The sequence below is a fragment of the Eriocheir sinensis genome, chromosome 15 (genome assembly GCF_024679095.1).
Source record: "Eriocheir sinensis breed Jianghai 21 chromosome 15, ASM2467909v1, whole genome shotgun sequence".
In the NCBI taxonomy this organism is placed as follows: domain Eukaryota; kingdom Metazoa; phylum Arthropoda; class Malacostraca; order Decapoda; family Varunidae; genus Eriocheir; species Eriocheir sinensis.
Genome location: NC_066523.1, coordinates 9,961,024 through 9,982,269, shown reverse-complemented (window position 1 = coordinate 9,982,269; position 21,246 = coordinate 9,961,024). Strand labels below are relative to the sequence as shown.

The 21,246-nt window shown below is 42.3% G+C and overlaps 1 protein-coding gene across 6 annotated transcripts in view; it reads right to left on the bottom strand.

Moving 5' to 3' along the window:
* The window catches only part of LOC126998891 (microtubule-associated protein futsch-like), a 130,253-nt gene that overhangs the window by 9,589 nt on the left and 99,418 nt on the right, over window positions 1-21,246 (bottom strand). For 3 of the 6 annotated variants that reach the window (XM_050861093.1, XM_050861089.1, XM_050861090.1), the window contains 3 exons: window positions 10,509-14,957; window positions 2,670-2,961; window positions 1,289-1,929 (listed from right to left, as the gene is read on the bottom strand). In XM_050861093.1, coding sequence (XP_050717050.1) covers window positions 1,289-1,929; window positions 2,670-2,961; window positions 10,509-14,787 — 5,212 coding nt within the window. In that variant the 5' untranslated portion in view covers window positions 14,788-14,957. The remainder of the gene's footprint in view (window positions 1-1,288; window positions 1,930-2,669; window positions 2,962-10,508; window positions 14,958-21,246) is intronic. The other 3 variants (XM_050861094.1, XM_050861091.1, XM_050861092.1) reach the window with 1 other exon arrangement.

The window sequence follows — 21,246 nt, the reverse complement described above, 5'->3', positions numbered from 1 at the left end:
CTGACACGAGTGTCTGCGAGAGAGCGGTGCAGCCAATCAGCTGCAACCTTACCAACCTGCCTAGGCGCCAGCTGGGTCCGTACTTATAAAGAAATTTATGTGAGACGTAAACTGAGACATATCCGAGTATTAACAATGTCGAGACATAACCCCCCTCCTTACGTTTCACCCCCTCAACATAACCAGCTCGACATAGCGAGTATTAGTACATCGTTGCCAAACCCTGAGCTGCACATATGAAAGGGATGCCATCTCAAAAGCCATGGACGCCAACAGCCAGCCACGACCTCTAGAGCCTCAGCAGCCAGCGAGGTCAGCAGAAACAGCAGCAGCAGCTACACCAGCAGCAGCAGCAAGAGGGTCCCTACTACACCAGGTAATCCCGCAGTTTCCTTAAACTCACGCCGCTTCACCTGAGTTTCTTGCACAGTGAGGGGGAACCTGATGAAGCGTCTCACTATATGAGGCTGTGCAAGGGCGTACACAGTCTCCCGGGTGACCCTGCTGACGGTCTGTTGTGAAGGCCCTAAGTCGTCGTTGCTACACTGCTGCATTTTGCCCGTAGCAAGATACCTCAGTGTTATGAGGACCTTCATCTCAGGGGAGAGGGCTCGGTTCCTGTTTGTAGGAGCAGTCAAGGCCTCACGCACCAAATCGGTCACGAAGAGTATCCCTGCACGGTCCAGGCGGTACCTATTGATCAATTCCGGGTCCGGAAGTTCATCAAGGACGTCTCTTCGTGACCGAAAAGTCCTCAGCTGCCGCAGACACGCACCCACTACCCCCGCCATCTTGACTGTTATGCTTCGCTTAGGTCGACCTAAGGAATGCAATGTTGCCTCCACCCCGCGCGTAGCTGGCGAGTCAGTTTAGGTTCCGCTTAGTTGAAACCTAAGGGTTATGCTTCCCTTACGTCTTGGTGTCCGTCATTTTCTTGATTTATGCCTCACATAAGCGAAACATATTCTTTATAAGTACGGGCCCAGGAATCTAGCTTTAAGTAAACCTGGTATAGTATATTCATTTAATATGTCAATTGAATAATCTCATGATTTCTTAAAATCTCATCATAAACACACATTTAACCTTCTTGTACAACAACATTTATATACTCGGAAGCATGTGAAGACTATAGGACTTCTAATTGACTTTTAATGGAATTTTGGAGAAAAAAATAAAACATTGCCATTGTATTATTGTACTTAAAATATCTGAGATATATACTATACATTTTTTTCACTGCTGTATAAATAAAGTGGTTAGTTTAAGTTTGCTTTATTCTACTGACCTGAGGTTTTAGACTTGGGAGAATGAAGCGGGTCGCGTTGGTGATCTTTCAGGGTGCTTGAGCTGCTTGATGAAGAGATTACAGAAGAGTTAAAACTGGAGCCAGCTGATGATGATTTTTGTGAATGGATATTCGATTCCTGGTATTTTGCAGAGCCATAAAAAGAAATGGTTGGGGAGGTGGTAATACTATACTGCGTATCAGTACTCTCAGTGTTTACACCACCATAATAGTTTCTGGAATGTGCACCGTCAGTATCATAAAATGCTTCAATATTATTATCTTTCACCCCATACAGTGTTGCTTTACTAGAGGTGGTACTGCTGTACAGAGTAGCTTTATAATGTACTGAGTGTTCATGTTCAAAACCAATATTACTGTTTTCCAATGTGGATCCAACTCTTCCATGCTCAGATCTATTAGGAGTTGGTTCGCAGGTGTACAGTGCACCTTGAACTGTCATGCTAGGCACAGTTGTGACACTAGAGATGGCTGAGGAGGCTGAACATGGCGGGGTTGTGGAGGTGCCAAGGGATTGGCTTCGCTTGGGAAGAGCTGTGACTCTGGATGATGGGATGAGTGGGGGAACAGCTGTTTGTAGGTGTCCTTTGAGTCCTATGCCACCACTGCTTCCACTTAATCTGTAAATGAACAAAAAATATATATGCAGGCACTGCTTCTTGTCATTTAGTTGATCATATATCATATTCTCCATGAAAAGCTCTTATGGCTGGGGTTTGTGGAGCCCTGCTGACCTAAAAAATGCAGGGGTTTATATATATATATATATATATATATATATATATATATATATATATATATATATATATATATATATATATGAAGTGTAAGGGGTCTTATGGTGCTTGATTATGAAAGTAAGTAGCCCAACAGTCCATGATCTCAATTTTGACGGCTCTGGGTTTGATGATTCAACATTTTGACCGAAGATTTAATCTTAGCTGCTCTTGATCTAGTTGTAGCAACATTTCCATATGTAAAAATTATTCCTGCAGTGTGCAAATACACTTGAATATTACAAAACAGCAATATAACAATCCTTTAGCATTATTTGTTACTTCTGTTCTCTAACTTCAAATCAATGAATGGAAAATTCTTTTCACCAAATAATTTGATCATTCAGTTCACACACACACACACACACACACACACACAAATATATATATATTTATATATTTTTTTATATATATATATATATATCTATATATATATATTTTTATATATATATAAGATACTTAAAAACACACACACACACACACACACACACACACACACACGTACACACGCACACACATACACGTGTGTGTGTGTGTGTGTGTGTGTGTGTGTGTGTGTGTGTGTGCCGTTTAGTAGTATTTACATTTTTTTCTTGGCCAGTCCCTCCTCCCTGCTGGCGATGGTCAGCGGGGTGGGCGGCGCTGCGGCGGGTGCGGACAAGGTTCTGGACGCTGACTCAGTCTCCTTGGTCGCAGGACTCGCGGTGGGTGTGGCAGGCGAAGACACAGACGAGAGCAACGAGCCGTTCTTAATCTTTTGCTCAAGCCAGTTGAATCCCTTGATCTCTTGAGCTAAGCGGCGGCCTCGCTCCTCCTCGTGCTCCACCTCCCTCCTATGCTGGACTTCCTGGAGGACGGAGGACCTGCTCCCCGCACCTGTTGTGGGCGAGGGTCACAGGTAAGGGTGGGAAAGGCAAAAAGGAGGTAGGAGGGAATGTGAAGTTTACAGAAAAAAAAAGAAAAATAAAGATTTGCAATAATACCTTCCTTATCATGATTATTATGATGGTGTTTTCGATAACAGACATTTTTCAGACATTCAGAATATATATATATATATATATATATATATATATATATATATATATATATATATATATATATATATATATATATATATATAAATATATATACAAAAAAAAAAAAAAAATTCTGTAAAAACTCCACTCTGGACGATTCTGGGCATATTCCTCCTTGGGACAATATGAAGGTACAAAATCGAGAATGAAAACAGTGGTAGGAACATCAGATGAGTTCGAAATTGGAGTGGGGGTTCACCAGGGATCTGCCCTTAGCCCGCTCCTGTTTATAACAGTAATGGAGGAGGCAACAAAGGAAGCAAGAGGAGAGGCACCATGGGAGCTGCTGTATGCAGATGACTTGGTAGTAAATGCAGAGACAGCAGAAGAAGTGAAAGAAAAGTTTAATAAATGGAAGGAAGGAACGGAGGAGAGGGGTTTGAAAATTAATATGGAAAAAAAAAAGGACATGGTGACTGGAAAAGAAGCAAGAGAAAATATTAAATCAGGAAAATATCCATGTGGATGCTGTGGGAAGGGAGTAGGTGTAAATTCTGTCTTGTGCAGATGTTGCAGGCAGTGGTGCCACTTTAGATGCTCAGGCCTCAGAAACGTTAGAGGACTGCAGAATTTTATATGCCCAGCTTGCGTAAGAGACAGCAAGGACAAGAAACTGAGGGATGAACTAGAGGTGAATGGAGGAAAGCTGGATGAGGTAGAACATTTCTGTTATTTGGGAGATGTTCTGGACTGTGAGGACAGTGAGAGCGAGAGTGGCGGCAGCGTGGTTAATAAAGTGGAGGGAGGTGGCTAGTCTGTTTGTGAATCGTAGCATCCCACTAAAAAGCAGAGCAGGGGTGTACCAAGCGTGTATTAGATCAATGATGTTGTATGGAGCAGAAACATGGGCTCTAACTAGAAAATTGATGGAGGTGCTGAGAGCAAGTAATCACAGAATGCTGAGGTATATGGCGGGGATCAGGTGGCAAGGGTGTCCAGTGCAGATGTAGCAAACAGATGCGGAGTAGAAGACCTGGAAACAGTGCTCAGAAGGGAAAGACTCCGATAGTTTGGACATGTAAAGAGAGCAGGTGAGGATACAGTGCGGGAGCTGTGGAGAGATTAGAGGTAGAATTAAGGAGATCAGTTGGTAGACCTAGGAAAACGTGGAGAAGGTGTATACAGGAGGACTTGGCACTGATGGGATTGGATGAACATCAGGCAGAAGACAGAGCAGAATAGAGGAGAGCCATAAAGCGTCCAACCGCTTAGGAAGAGTGAAAACGGACGTTAAATGAAATGATGATGATGATGATTATATATATATATATATATATATATATATATATATATATATATATATATATATATATATATATATATATATATATATATATATATATATATATATATATATATATATATATATATATATATATATATATATATATATATATATATATATATATATATATATATATATATATATATATATATATATATATATATATATATATATATATATATATATATATATATATATATATATATATATATATATATATATATATATATATATATATATATATATATATATATATATATATATATATATATATATATATATATATATATAAAATGGCAAAACTGCCTGCATTTAGTATATTATTGAGTCACACAAACCAAATCTTGCGCCGTAGCTGTGCAGTGCTGCAGGCTTGGCTGCGGCTTGCTCGGGACCCACCTACTAATCTTTTGTACTGACGGGAGCCATGACGCGGCCTGGACACAACATGCCACTCAGCCAAATTAAGTCAAGCGGTAATCTATAAAGTCCCAGTCTTTGGAGAGTTGGGGAGTAAACAAATCAAAGAGTCTAATTATATGCCTATCATTATTATCGTTAGCATCATTAATATAATATTACTACTACTACTACTACCACTACTATCATCATCATCATGAAAATCCGTGCATATTTTCTTTCAGCGAATAGCCATTCCCCCCTTTTTTTCTTAAAAAGCTGTTACTTAAAAATACTGAATATCACTTTGTACACACACACACACACACACACACACACACACACACACACACACACACACACACACACACACACACACACACCAAAAAAAAAAAAATCATCATGTGCCAGATCACGGACAAGGCATGACAGGGGTAACATGGCTTGCATCACACGGCTGCCCGCCTCAAGCAGCGAGCCATGCATGATGCGTCCTTGGGCTGGCACCCCACAGGACCCTGAGGCCGGCAGTCGAGGGGGTTGTAAATACGGTGGGAATTCTGCATAGGCTCCTGCAGTGAATGGTCAAGGTAGTGAGTAGGTGGTCACGTGAACAGGAGGCGAGCAACACACTTGGTAACGACATGGCCGAAACATTTTCATACGTGGTATCGAATTACAGGAATTTCGCTGTAATAATCATAATTTTGAAAACAATTATAATAATGAAAAATACTACTACTACTACTACTACTACTACTACTACTACTACTACTACTACTACTACTACTACTACTACTACTACTACTACTACTACTACTACTACTACTACAAATACTACTACTACTACTACTACTACTACTACTAGTAGTAGTAGTAGTCTACTACTACTACTACTACTTCTACTACTGGCCGAGTAGATCATAATGGCATCACGAGACTCGGTGTTCAAGCTTGCCAAACTACAAAGGAAGGAGGGAATAAAGAGGCGTGGTCGCACATTTTATACACATAATTAGAAACGACAGCGCCCCACCTCTTCCAAACTAGACACCGTATCAGCAGTCTTTCTGAAAGGAGGCAAGTAAACTAGGGCTGGCATAGCTAAGGAGAAATATAGCACACGCAGGTCCTAACGAGGTGTTTGTTTTCAGTGGATTTATTTCATTAAGCATGCACTTGCTTGTTTTAATGTTCGTTTGCATGGGTAAGTTAGTGATGGCTTTTTTTTCTATCTATCAGTAACGATTTATTAGCTACAAAAATACGAAGGTAATTTTAGTGATTCACGCAAGACTGACAAAAAAGGGATGCAGCCAACACTGTGAGTTCGGCGGTCACTGGTAGCATCACGGAAATGGTGCACGGGTCCTGCCTCTAACTCGCACCGACAGCCGACGACGTATTTTCGATTGCCCCCAAGGCAGATTAAATACAGTAACATGCCATGGATCAGTCAAGCCTATATTTGAACAGCTGTAGCTCTAACAGATAATATGAACTTTTACAGATGTCACTACCCGAGTCTACCGGCACAAACAGGAGTTGCAGGAGTGCAGGAGCTGTCCAAGCTGACTAACCTGGTTTAACGCTCCAAAATAAAGTGAGGGCAAGTTTTGTTTGTCAGTTTTCACTCTTCATTGAAGACTTACCTTGCAGGTAGGCTACGTGTACAGGGTGTAACAAGTACTGAAATGACCTTAGCAGTCAGTCAGTCGTAAATGAAAACACTGATTTTTCTTAAAAAAAAAAAAATCATATAGATTGCGCACACGCATATATGTATACACACAGGTATATGTACCTATTATGATATATTATTTGACCTTGTCACAGGACGACACAGCAGACCACGTCCACCACCGTCCGCCGGACGACTGAAGCCGGCCTTCAACACACCAATAAAAAAAAAAAAAGAAAGAGCGTGACCGTGCGAGCCAGGTTGCCTCGTTAATTCAAGTACCTTCTGGATAACGGCTGAAGGCTTCAAGGCATCAGAGCCGCTAATCTAGGACAGGATTCCACAGTTGCGACGGAGCTTACGTTGGGCGAGGTAGAGCGGGTGTTGCCAGTAATCGAGGCAGATCGCCGCGCCTCCCTTACGATGGGCACACTTCAGCTGAGAGGTGCCCAGCAAACCTGTGCGGCACTGGGTTTAGCCTGTGCTGCCGGGGCTCCCCTCGCAGCCTGCCCCTCCCACGCTTCGGACTCGTTCACTACCTGAACCTCCCCACACCTGTACGGAGGCGTACAACGGAAGCAACAATTACCGGATGTTCTCGAGCTGAGGCACACAAAAACTGTCTTTAAGTATTACGACACATGGGGTGAGGGTCACTTATTGTCGGAGATAGAGGTGCTGTCCGGCGGAGACAAGGGAGCAACAGATAGATACTAACATTATAACCGAAACAATTTAATATGTATTTAATTTACCCGCAAGACTTTACTGTTTACACAGCTACACGAATGAACATATAACGTTCCCTGAAAAAGTCAATCTCTACATTCGATGCAAAATAACGAACGTCTCACACACAAAGGACGATAACTCATTTATATTCAGCTAATTAGTTATCAAAGTAAAATAAACATTCATACAATCATATATATATATATATATATATATATATATATATATATATATATATATATATATATATATATATATATATATATATATATATATATATTTATTACAACAATGTATACTGATGCATCGGGGACAGCTTGAAGCATGACCCATGAATTATGGAGACTGCGACAGTTTTGCGTGCATGGCACAGCTGTTAAACACGTTGAACTGCTAACCACTAACACCCACCACATGGTCAGTAAGAGGTTACAAAACACATATACTAAGATAAATTGCTAGCGCAGAGTTGAAATGTTGCGATGTTTGAAATAAATCATATTCACATCTATGTTTATAAAATCAATTCACAAGTTGTTTGAAATGAAATCAAATTTAATCACAAATGATATGAAGTTACTAGTTTTATCTAACCTAGTATTCCCTTATTTATTCATGGCTGTGCATTTATTGAATTTTTTTTTTCACGGTGTGTGTGTCGAAGTTATGTGTATGTAAAATAATCTTGTCGCACACTCATGGTTAACCAGTCATTCACTCTACATGTCCTACGGCAGGAGAGGGCATGTGGTTGATAACAGAAAGCTACACCTGCGCTGCAATACCTTTGCTGCGGTGCACATGAGGCAAACACCTGCCATGTGACTGACTGGCTGGTGCGCGGCGGTACGTCAGCCATGACAACCGAGGTGCGGCCGCAAGAAGTGTGTAATTATGAGATGCAAGCACAGGGAATTGAATTTATGAGGAGACAAGAAACTGAATAAATAGGAAGAGAAGGAGGAGGAGGAGGAGGGAGAAAAAGAGACTGTAATATAAGTTGTACGAGAACTAATAATAAGAAAAAAAAACCGCAGAAGGCAAACTTGCAACAGGAAGCGAACTTGAGTGTAGATTTATACAAACATATTCAGATGAGAGAAATAAAAAGCGAGCAGGATTGACGAACGGAAATCTGGATCACACCAGTTCTGAAATTTTCTAATATTTAACATAAAAAAACACGGCTTACTAACACCCTCAAAGCGAGCATCACCAGTGCACGCTTCTAGGCACAGTGGTACAGCGAAGCTAAAAAGAGGATTCTGCATTTACTGAGTGGCATTATATAGATCACATAATTATTTGTCACAGCTCTTCGTAAAGCGCGCGCACACACACACACACACACACACACACACACACACACACACACACAGACACACACATTATTACGTATTACTACTTCTACTACTGCAATTACCGCAACAACAACAACAACAACAACAACAAATACTACTACTACTATATACTACTACTACTACTACTACTACTACTACTACTACTACTACTACTACTACTACTACTACTACTAATAATAATAATAATAATAATAATGCAATCAAGTTCACTTTAATCAATGATGATAGGGGATGATGTTGACAATGATAATAATAATAATGATGATGATAATAATAATAATAATAATAATAATAATAATAATAATAATAATAATAATAATAATAATAATAATAATAATAATAATAATAATAATAATAATAATAATAATAATAATAATAATAATAATAATAATAATAATTAATAATAATAATAGTAATAATGGCAACAATAATCATCGTCCCTGTAATAAAGTATGTTGTATCGGTAATTCAGCTCGTGCATGTCAATATTTACGGCCCGTCACGACATTCTGCCCCGATCGAGTGTTCGCCGTACCCTGACAACCGCTATAGCTAGATGCCTCCACCCCTCACATCAACTATTTCCAAAGGTCCAAAAGGAGATTAGTCGAGTTCTTATGAGTGGTATTTTAGGTTCACGGTCCAGATGAAGGAAATGCCCACAACTCCTACGAAAGCCTTGTCAAATATGTGTGTGTGTGTTTGGGCGACGAAAGGGTTAAGGGTATGGCCCTCCTACCTGACCTCCATAAAGCTGTGCTAAATCTTCATGTGGTGGACGGAACTTCAGTGCTCGTCTGCGCTGATTTCTCAAAGCCGTGTGCCACAAGTATACGTCACTGAAATATGTATAGATAAACGCTACGACATCGTCTAGTATGAATAAACCAAAGGATTGATAAATCACACCACCTGCGATCAATGAAAACCTTTAACGACATCGTTCACATGCAAGGCCGAGTGTGATCGAGGGCAACAAAGCACGAATGTGATCATCCAGAAACAGTGACAACAAAGGAAAACTCTTTAACAAAGTATTACAAGTGTGAAGGCCATCTAAGCGTCCATCATCACCTGAGAGAGGAAGTTGACGGAGGCGATGAAGAGCATCCAGCTTCGTTGAGGCCGACTCGAGAAATATTGATATGTGGAACTTTAAATTACATTTCCGTATGAAGCAAACATAGAGAATATTCTCTGTGTAAGATGGGGTTGACACTAAAGAACAAGATCTAAACATCTACGTCACTAACATATAAGTTAATGGCAATCATTATTTAACATGATAACGATGTGAAAGTGGAAAGAAGTGGATCGCAACTGACAAACATAACTTGGGGCTAAACATTATTACGTAGACAGAGTAGTTTTCCAGCTCAGCATCCGGAGTTAAACCCAGAGGAAGCGTAACACAGGATGGGATAACCGGTCGGAGAAGTCAAGGTGATAACCTCGAGAAAAAAATAGACTCCAACTAAGCGAGTTACTGTCAGCCGAGTGTTAGTAAACAACAAACAGCAGCATTGTAACCAGTGTTGACCACTGAGGTGAAGAAGATATCAAGAATTTCATTACGTAAATTTTCTGTACCTATACCTTAGTATATTTGTAAGACGTCCTTCATATCTATCTGTCTGTCTGTTTGTCTGTCTATCTATCTATAAATAAATTAATAAATACACACACACACACACACACACACACACACACACACACACACACACACACTTTATCTAAAAGAATATGTAGGTGCTTGTGATTTACACGGATAATTTGGCATTAGCAAAATAAATATTGGGCAAACGATACTTGAGTAGGACTATACTGTTCTACGAATGAGTAAAGAAATGCAATACAAACTATTAGTGGAGCTACATTTCACTTACTTGAAAAGTCTCTTCTTTTTTCTCTCCGTGATGATTTTTTTCTCCTTTCCTTTTCTCTCTTTTCTATTTCTTGTTTTTCATTTTCTTCATTTTCCGGAATCGAGTCTTTTTTTATGTTCTCTTGTTTTCCTGCCACCGTTTCCTTCTCTTCAGCGGCGGGGGTCTGCGTCTGTTCCTCGGGTTCCTCCTCCGTCCTGGAGACAGGCTCCTGCTCCTGGGGGGTGGGTGACCGGTACTTGCGTTTCCTGTGTTCGTGAACAGTCTCGGCATCTTGTGGGGTTGTGGGCAGCTTCTCTGTGTTGGTAGAGTCTTCATGCAGCTTCCAGTATGTACCAGTTTGAATTATTGACGCATCGCTCTCTGCCGTGGGGGCTTCTGGCTCTGTAACATGAGGTCCCAAAGGGGCTGCAACTGTTTCAACAGAATACTGAAAAGAATCACTGTTTTTGTAGGAGTTAGGTGTACTGTCTTCTGATTGAGATCCATGAGCTTTTTCGTCTTCCGTTGGCTCAAGAGATTTCTTTTCGTTCCACTGATCACTGGTTGTACTAAGATGGCAAATTTTTCGTATTTTCTTAGGACGGTAATACTGTTTTTCCGGGGATTCTTCAGCGTTGAAGTGATTAGGCTTGTCGATGTTATCAAATTCTTTATTTGGATTATTTGATACTGCATTTTCAAAAGACAGAGGATGAGGGCGAGTTGCGACTTGTTGCACGGGTAAGCCATCATCTGTTAACGGCGAGACTGTGGGGCATGTAGACGGTGTGTTAGTGACATTTTTTTCCGCAGTCTGCATCTGTGCATTAACAGCTGATGACTTTTCCTTGTGACTGTTATTAATGCTCACTTTCTGACTCCCAAAGTCATCTTTGTGTGTGGGCTTCCAAGAGTTTTGATGGCTTGATGGCACTTCCTTCTTGGCCATTCTTTCTCGACTTTCCTCCGATTTTCGTGATCTTTTGTGTGAATGTCGGTGTCGATGATGCACAGGGTCATCCTTACTCCGCACCCTGGAGTGTACATGACTTCTTTCTCCGAAACTGGATGAGGAATGAGTTCTATAATTACTGGAGGAGAAATTGTGTTTATGATCATATTCTGCAGGAGGTTTGGCTTTCTCTTCAACAATTCTCTCTTTGGATTCTTTGGTGACCTCAGAGACTGCCTCAGTCTTCTCTCTGTCTTTGTGATCCTTGTGATTTGCCTTTGAGATCGACTTCCCAGTAACACTGATCGAGGGCTCATCAGTTGAGAAAGTTCTTTTACTTTCGGAAGAAACACTTCCCTTCTGTTTTGTTCTTTCTTTGCTTGTGAAAATGCGCTTGAGGCTGGGCGCGTCGATAGTGGGCAGTGGCAACGGAGCATTCATACCAAAGCTGACCCAAAGACAGGCGTCAGAGTTCCGTCCCGACTCGGTATTTTTGGCGTGTCTACTTTTCCGACTCCTGAGGATGAGGTCGTCGGGCTCTTTTGATGGCTGGCTTATATCACTAGAATGCAACATACCTGCTGGTGTCAATGTTTCCTCTATGTTTTCTGACTCTGAGTACGAAGGCTCTTTGTTACAGGCCTCAGGTGCTTCGTCCGCTTCACTGATACACTCTTTCATATTATTTTCAATAGGCTGAACCTGGCCCTCTGGTGTTTCTTTGTTTTCTTCCGTTGAGGGCAGATCTTTACCACTGTTTTCGAGAGTTTCGTTGGTTCCAAGGTTGTCGGATTTTACCTGTGCCAAAGAAAGTGATGATGGCTCGTCTACAAGACCAGCTGAAGGATCTTTGTTTTTTGTGTTCTCTTCTGCTCTGATTTTTCTGTTATCTTCCCCACTGACATAACCCGAAGAGGACTCACGCTCGGGAACTGGTGGAGGGAAGTCCCTTTCACCGCGGACGCAAACAGATTCTTCCGGAGAGAGAGGTTCTCTAAACTGGTGTATTTCTTGCTCCTCCAACGACGGAGTCCTTGAGTGCCTCCATTCACCTTGATGGTCACCTGAGCTATCAAAGTCAATATCACAGGAGTCGTTACTATCCTCACCGAAAAGTTCAAGGTGCCTTTTGTGCTTGTCCCCCTTTACTATCTTTTTAGGTTTTTCTCTGTCTTTGGGTTTTTGTCGTTTATTTCTTTTAGATTTGTGTTTCTTGTTATTGAGATTTTCGGAACAGTTTTCATTATCATGCCTTATTCTGTTTGAGCAAGAATACTCTTTATTGGGTCCCTTTCCCGTTAAAGTCAAGACAATCTTTGGAATTCCACTTTCTTTGTTGTGTTCTTTTTTCTCGGAACCTAACTGTGGTTGTTGACTTCCAGGATGCTTGACTTTCAACACCAGTTTCATCAGCGAGTTTTTATAATCACTAGAACTTTTCTCTAAGTCTGCACTTCCACTTTCACTGGTCAAAAAACACTTTGTCAGGTCTTGACTCACTTGTTCAGTTTCTGCCTCATTTTCCTTCTTTTCTCCACTTGCGCACACACTTGAGGTCTCGGAAAACGAGTCTACCTGTGTTTTACTGTCTCTGTTTTGTGAAGTGATACAAGTATTCTCTGGTGTGTGCGAGTTAGAGGACGGTGCTCGGACTGCCTTAGAGGGTGTTGGTACCGGAGTAACTAGACGCTGATCCGTGGAACTCTTGTTTGCAGGTACTGCAGCATTTTCCATGGACGATAATTGACTGCGGTGGCAATGAAACCCAACTTTATGATCTCTAACCTTCCTTTGCTCAACCTTAACTTTTGATTGTAAAACTGTGTCTGACTCAGCCTCACAAACTGATGTGTCTGATGGCGAATGCTTATCAGGTCTCTCAGCGTAAGGGTGATGTGCCTGCTTGTGACTGACTCTTTGGTAATCTGAGGAGGTAACAGGGGACGCCGGAGGAGATTCTAAGGAAGGGGCTGGTGAGGGTGGGGAATCTGAGCTCGATGGTAACGAAGCTGGGGATGCTGGTAAGGAAGGTGTTGTGCATGGAGAGTAGGGAGAGGATGGCTGTACGTCAACTGAACAGGCCGCATGCTCAGTCTCACGTTCACTGGTTACGGGAGAGCCCATAAGGGGTGGCAAGAATGCGGCAGTAAGGGAAGGAGGGGATTCTGGGGGTGATATGGCTGGCGGTGAACTAATGTTTTGTGATGGTGAGGAAGAGAGCGTGGTACTCGGCAGCTGTACCACAGGGGAGCACACAAGAGACATTGGTGTGCTGGGGGAGGAGGAGCTTGGGGCAGAGTCGTGGGTGTCACAGGGGGATTGAGAGGTACTAGTGTGTGAATGAATTGCTGTTATGGATGATTTGCTTGTTTGAGGTGATGGTGAATCATTCGAGGTTGTATATCTAGTTGAGGCAGAAAGGGTTAAAGATTCTGCTAGTGATGAGGAGGGACGCCATTGCTGGGCATCGAACAAACACTGCGAGGACTGAGACACTGGACTGGCGGGGGACTGGCGGGGAGCGGCCTTGACATGCGCGCCGATCACCTCATGACCTGGATTTAGTTTGCTCCCTGCACTGTTTTCGTACACAACATTTTCGGCTTTTGTGTTGTCACTGTGACTGATTGTGCCCTTGTCTGCTTGAAGTTTCACAACACTAGTAATATTCTTCAAATCTTTTTCTGTCTTTTCACAGGGCTGGTAGTAATTGTCACTGTCAATGTAATTTCGTTTAGCTCCTTTCGTTAGTGAACCACTGCGATCACTAAGACTGTGAATCCGTACAGGAACTTCTGTTCGTTTTTTAACACTTGCTCTGTTAATTGATTTGTAAAACAAGCTTCCTGGGGACATACTATCACTTTCAACACTTTGATACTTTCTATCACATTCGTGTTTATTGTTATCTGCATCAACTTCGGTCTTGCCGCAGCGTCTGTGAACAGGTAGGAGTCGAATGGTCCCAAAAGCTCGCAGACTGTCGACATCACCTTCTGGTAGCCCGTCCTCAAGGCGGTGCAGAAGAACCACAGGCTGCTCCTGAGGACTGATTGGTGAGTTGGGGACCACGCACGACTGAGAGCGCTGAGCAGCTGTGCCACATAGAGAGCAGGGCTTGGTCTTGCGTGATGCAGTGTGGCTAAGGATAGGCTGTGATACAACTGCTGCAGACGAGTATACAACACTCTGAATGTCGCAGTTACTGATGCCGCTCAGTCGATCATGCAAGTCACTGCACGATGCAGGCTGTCCACCGCCATAGTTTCCAGAGGAGGAGAAGACGGCAGGCGAGGCAGGGAAGGTGCACGAGGTGTTAGTCAGTGCGTGTTGTTGTGGTGCTGCCATGGCGGGGCCCAAGCCCACTCATGACGACTGGCTTCTTCAGCACGACACCTGTGCCGCCTCCAACACCTGGGTACACACCTGGGACAGCTGCTGCCTCAAATCAACCATCACACTTCCAACGTGGTCGTCGTTAGTGATAAAAGAGGAGCACGGAGCAGGTTGCCTCACTTCTGAAACAGAGGGAGGACGTTACTGGGGCGCCTTCCTGTCACAAAATCGAATATGTCCCTACAAACTACTCCACATTGCCAATCTCTGTTGTAAGCTTAGAAACACATAGCACGACAGACTCAATATACCGCTACTAAAATTGCTCCTCAACTTGGCTGCTACACCTTGATTTGAGACATTGATTCCCCCAAAGAGTACCGAAACTAACAAGCTGTCCCCTTTACAAAAGCTCATCCACATTTATTGAGATTCTACTTCCACTGGCATCCAACATAATACGCAGGATATACATGTAGTCTTATAAATAAGGAAAAACTGTCAAAGTTACACATTACGTAGCTCTCCACGGACTAGTGTCTCGCGCATGTTTAAAAGCAAATGAAATACGAATAATAATCGGAATATCAATGGCTGACCCTCTTTACCTAACGTGTGTGTGCAAGGGGGACGCAAAGGACCTCACTTCCTCTTGCTGGTTTGGTTCATGACTGAACTCCAAGTCGTTTGTAGCGTGACTTTTGGGTTAAATACTTACAAAATTTCAAAAATGACGAAAGACAAACACCAATGAAAACATCAAATGTAACAATGGAAGCAACAAGCAGAAGTAAAAGTACTAACAGCTATAACATCAACAATAACCGAAACAATACCCGCATCAGGTTCTATGAAAACTCATTCCTATGGAAAGATGATAAATGACAGACAAGAAGAAAGGAAAAAAATAAAATCAGTTCTGAAATTCGTTAAGGACATATTAGGGGGGCGGGGATAGACGTTATGATGCAGATGATTATGAGATGAGAATGGAGGGTCAAGGTGAGAGCTACGGTAGGCCAGGGCGAGGGTTTGTGACTTTTTTTTTTTTGTGTGTGTGTAATATATATTTGATCTACCTAGTTTCTGGCTCTATCAACCATACTGTTCATTCTTTTTTCTTCCGTGTAGGACGGGAGCGTGTTTCACACCCACGCTATCAACGTGACCTTTTGGCCCGCTATACTTTACTCAGCACCATAAATCTTCCGGACTAACTATCCCTCATTAATATCATCATTTTCACTAAGGAAGAAAATACAAGTTGGAGGTTAGTTATTAAAAAAAATATATAACAATTATGACAAATTTCTCGTTTCAGATTAAGAGTTTTGTGTACTTATGTGATTCCAATTAGAGCAGATGTGTAAATACCTTAATTTAATTTAATTGAATAATGTAAATAATAAAAAAAAATGAGCAGGCGTATCTGATATTAGGTGGATGTTAACATGTAAAACAACTAGAACCAAAGAAGACGGAAGTGTTGAGGAGCAACCAATAACTATTAAGTATGAAATCTGACACTCAAGATTGTTGTGAACTCGACAACAAAAACCTGAAATAGCGTGAACACCCGACTCGATCAATACCTGAACAGAACAATGGACCCAGAGAAATATCCGTTTCTGGCACTACAAAAAAGGTTACAACCTGCGCACTCTATTTCCCTTGGTGCATTATTAGGAAATGTACAGTTCTGGCATCGAGGCAAAGTTACATGCTACATGCTGCTATGAGAGGATGGGCAACAGCAGCTCGGGAGCGTGTTTTTCATGCTGCGAACATAAAAACTCCTCATCAAGGCCACATGCAACGTATGAGCTGATGTATAACTAGATAATAATGAACATCACGATACATATGGAAGAACACTCGTCACATGCTAAAGATGTTTTCGTAGATTTCAACTTTTTTTAAAGTTGAGAGTTTGCTATGGTCAAATACTATAAAAAAAAGACGGAATCGGCTAGTGCATGAAGCCATCCATACCTTGCTTTTACGCGGCACATCAGAGTGAAAAGCAGGAAAATATATTCATGGGTCACCTGTGACTGATCGAGAACACCTGAGCTCCTCATTATGCATGGCGCGAGGCGGCGAGACAAAGCGAGTGGCGCAGCTGCGACGGGAGCAAATACATATATATATATATATATATATATATATATATATATATATATATATATATATATATATATATATATATATATATATATATATATATCTTTCTCAGGTCGGTGGTGCTATTACTCGTACTAACTCAGATCTCCGTTTCTTATTCCTTTATAAAGTTCAGGAGCAACGCACAGTGTGAAAAAGCTAGAGACGTAGTGATTGTTTCTTTTTGTTTATTTTTATACTGTGCTAAAAAAGCGACTAAAAGGAAGAACGCTTGATGGGGATCAAGTCACTTCCAAGAATGGTCAAACGTTTGTGCTGGTGAGCGATACAAAGACACTTCAGCACGTATTCTCAGGTGCTTTCGGCTCACATCAACTATTTCCGAAGTTCATAAAGGAGATCGATCTAGCTATCATGAGTGTTTTTCACGCTCATGGTGCAGAAGCCTTGTCAAACTATCACTTGGCCCATAAAACTACCCATGGAAATACTAATACAACCTCTACGAAAGACAGCCAACGTGTGTATGAAAAGTTTGAGAATTGGGGTCATAGACAGCGACTTTTATGATTGGTCTCCTTCGCATTCCGTTCCTGGCATGCGTCCTAAAGCATATGCCAGAGTTTTATGTCATCACAATACACACTAGCTGGAAAAGTCGAAGGAAAAATATGAAAAAAAAAGATGAATGGTGAGGACCAGGTCTTGGAAGCTTCACAAAACACGCCAAATGATATGAATATGAATGAGTGAAGATGAATGAAGTGTACTTTAAAACCCGCAGCACCAGATAATGGTCTTACTAGAGAAAGGAAAGCCATGTAGGGACCCACTAAAGATGAAGCCACACGCACAAAAAGCACAATCTGGGTAATGTCTTTGGACCAATTGAAAGAAAGGTTGAACTGAATTTTGTGTGTTGTGAGCTTGCTCTACGGAACCTTTCCCTTCAATATCTCATACTTTAGCTTTCAATAATACCAAACACTCCTCCGCTGATGTTCTGCATGACCCAACACCAAGAGTGGACGCGGCTAAAGTGGCCCTCCAGGCTGGGTGGCGCACGAGGCGTTTCGGGGCACTCGGCCTTGGAGGTCACTCATCCTCAAGGACGCTGAACCCGCGATATAGCAGCTGCGCCCGTGACGTCAGTGCCTGTGAGCAGCTTAAAATACCGATGACAACACCATTCTTTTCATTAGTAACTTTTCCCTTTAATTACAGACATCAATATTCATGATTTAAGAACAAACAACCGAAAGGGCTGACAAAAATTATAATCAAAATTTTTGAATACTTTGTTCAAAATGCAACATTCAGAAAAGCATGTGGGAGTTTTGAAGAAATAACGAAAGAGGAGCCAAAAACTATTATTTAATTTGTAAATACTGTTGAAAAACACTTGATATTCGCAGCAGCGTGCATGAGTTTCGAATAAATAACCTAATTCCGTTGAGAGAGAGAGAGAGAGAGAGAGAGAGAGAGAGAGAGAGAGAGAGAGAGAGAGAGAGAGAGAGAGAGAGAGAGAGAGAGAGAGAGAGAGAGAGAGAGAGAGAGAGAGAGAGAGAGAGAGAGAGAGAGAGAGAGAGAGAGAGAGAGAGAGAGAGAGAGAAATATCCCATTATGTAGGTCTTCAACAAGATAATAAACGCTTCCTGACACTCAAGATTCATCCACCTGCCGCGAGTGACCTTGAAGCCTAGCAAAACGATATGTTACGTCGGCAAGCGGCAGGCAGGTGCACGGGGAGTGTTGCTTGCACGAAAAAGGAGCGATGGGAGGAGGGGCAGACACGAGGGCGAAAATTTCCGGCGCGGGCAGCAACAGCGAGCCAACAGTAAATAAAATGAGATTTGTACTCACTACACACCCACCCACCCACACACAAACACAAACACATTAACATATAAAAAGGACAATAGGAGGGGACACAGCAAAAACTCTCACTACCAGGAACCATCGAACAAAACTGAACACTCTCTCTCTCTCTCTCTCTCTCTCTCTCTCTCTCTCTCTCTCTCTCTCTCTCTCTCTCTCTCTCTCTCTCACGCACACGCAACACGCAAGAACAATAATCCTACCTAGTGAGCCATGACCTAATGTCTTCAACGTCCTCTTCAACTCCGCCGCATTGTTGCCTCCCCTTCTATATTGCATTGATATTTTCCTGCAAACAGCTTTTTTTATTTTTAATTCGTAACAGGTAACTGCATGCTCCTGCCTCTCCCGCTGCCTCTCTACACAAGGCTTTCTACCATAGCTCGCCATTATGAAGTCCAAATTCCTAATGCAAGACCAGACCTAATGCAACAACCAGTATCTCCATTACTTCATCCCTTTGATCGGTAAACTCAGAACGTCTTTCTTCGTTTATATTTCATCCTTATTTATATTTCACCCTTCGCTTTAAATGCTTTCAAGAGGGGAGTATCAAAACACTTCTCCAATCTCATCTGGGCCTTACTTGCAACTCTTCCTGTCCTCGGTTTGCTGATGCAGTGCCTAGCGAGTTTTTTTTCCTGTTTTTGTGTTCCCCTTGAGCTGCCTTCTCTACGGTAGGAAAGAGAATACATCACGTTCTTGTTACTTATCGTCAGCATCCACCAGGCTACACCGGCACCCCTGCTTCTGCCCTACAGGCGCCGGGTGAACCACGCCCACAAAGCACACACAGCTACGACTGCCACACCTGAGGCACCACGTATGGCCGAGTGCTGGAGTGCCCCGAGACCAAGGCAGGGTTTTAGTACGCACACGACGTGGAGGGAAAAGTGCAGTTGGGAAGGAGAGAAACAGGTAGCAGTGGAGGGGGGGAAGGGTAGGAGGAGGAAGACGGGGGGGACAAGGAGGAGGGAGAGAAACAGGTAGTAAGGAGGGAGAGGGGAGAGGAGGAGGAAGACGAGGAGGAGGAGGAAAGAGGAAAAAAAAGATGGGTGTGATAAGATATGCCGGGAAAGGTAAAGATGGGCTGGAGGAGCATGTAAAAAAACACAAGGTGGACATAGATAAGGGGGAAGCAGAGGAGGAGGAGGAGGAGGAGAAGAAGGAACAAGGGAGTGTTACGATAGGTAGAAGAAGGTAAAGATGAGGTGGGGGTTGGAAGGGGAAAAACGGGAGAACATTTGCCGGAAAAAAAAAGAAGATTGGCGTAGGTACACTAGCATCAGTCACAGAGGTGGAGAACGTTGGGAAAGGCCTTTATCCTGCAATGAACTAGCAATGGCTGAAGATGACGATGATGATGTGGGGGGTGTTCGCCAATTCGTATTCATATTCGGAGAAAATATCATGATAAACTGAGCTGAGGCATACGTTCAGTTGTTTGATAATCAGTATTCATATATCGGGCCATTTACTTTCATCTGTAGTCTCTTCCCTCACATGATCACTAACCGGAGTAGCGTGTGCGAGTTGGTGAGCAAACTCTTCCTACTCTCGATGTAGCAAGCACTCAGCATAATGCCACCTTACTTCAAATACGAACCAGGCCTTTTGTACCGCGACTGGCCAAGTATGAATACTTAAGTGAAGAATCCTTGAAATTCAGGGGTGACCTCACCTCTACGTCGCGCTCAAAGGAGTGGAAAAACGCAGGGAGGGCAGGCGCACTAGGTAAATGTTGCTGTTACATAATGAGGTGGAGGTCGTGGAGAGGTTCTGTGGGAGGCGTGGGTGAAGACAAGCTGCACATTGAGAGTTCAGGGGATTAGTAAATGGTGTCACTCTGCTCCTCCAAAGATTCATGTGACGCTTTGTTCAGTTATCTTTTCGGGGGATGAGTAAAACACTGAGGCGGATATCTGTAGCAATAAAAGGGGCTTACCATCACTATGCTGCTAATGAACCATGTGGTGTGATGTTCATTAATATTTGATGTCGGTAAAATGCCAAGGTGAACGTCTGGAATAACTGAAGACGATTATTCAATATGTTCTTAAGTTTCAGGACAGTCGTTGAACAGCACTACACAGAATTTAAAGGCCTCTCCTTACGCAACTTTCTCCTCGTATGGTGGTCTGTCTACAGCGTTAGCCTGCTAACCTTCACACCCGCATACCCGACGTCTGCCCCTCACTGGGTTAAGGCAGAATGATCTACTACATCCCGAATACATGAATTAAACTAACTCGATATTGCTTACTGAATTTGCATGTGAAGATCGTGATGCAATACACATGTAACGTTTACTTTCGTACAACAGATACTTAGTGTACAGCGTGATCATGTTTGCCTTGCTTCTGTAATACCAGGTTTGCGAGCATGACCATCAAGCAGCCGAACGAGATGGTTTGCTCGTCTTAAAATGCTTAATAGGTGCTAAATAAAGTGCTGCAGTAATTACTCTCT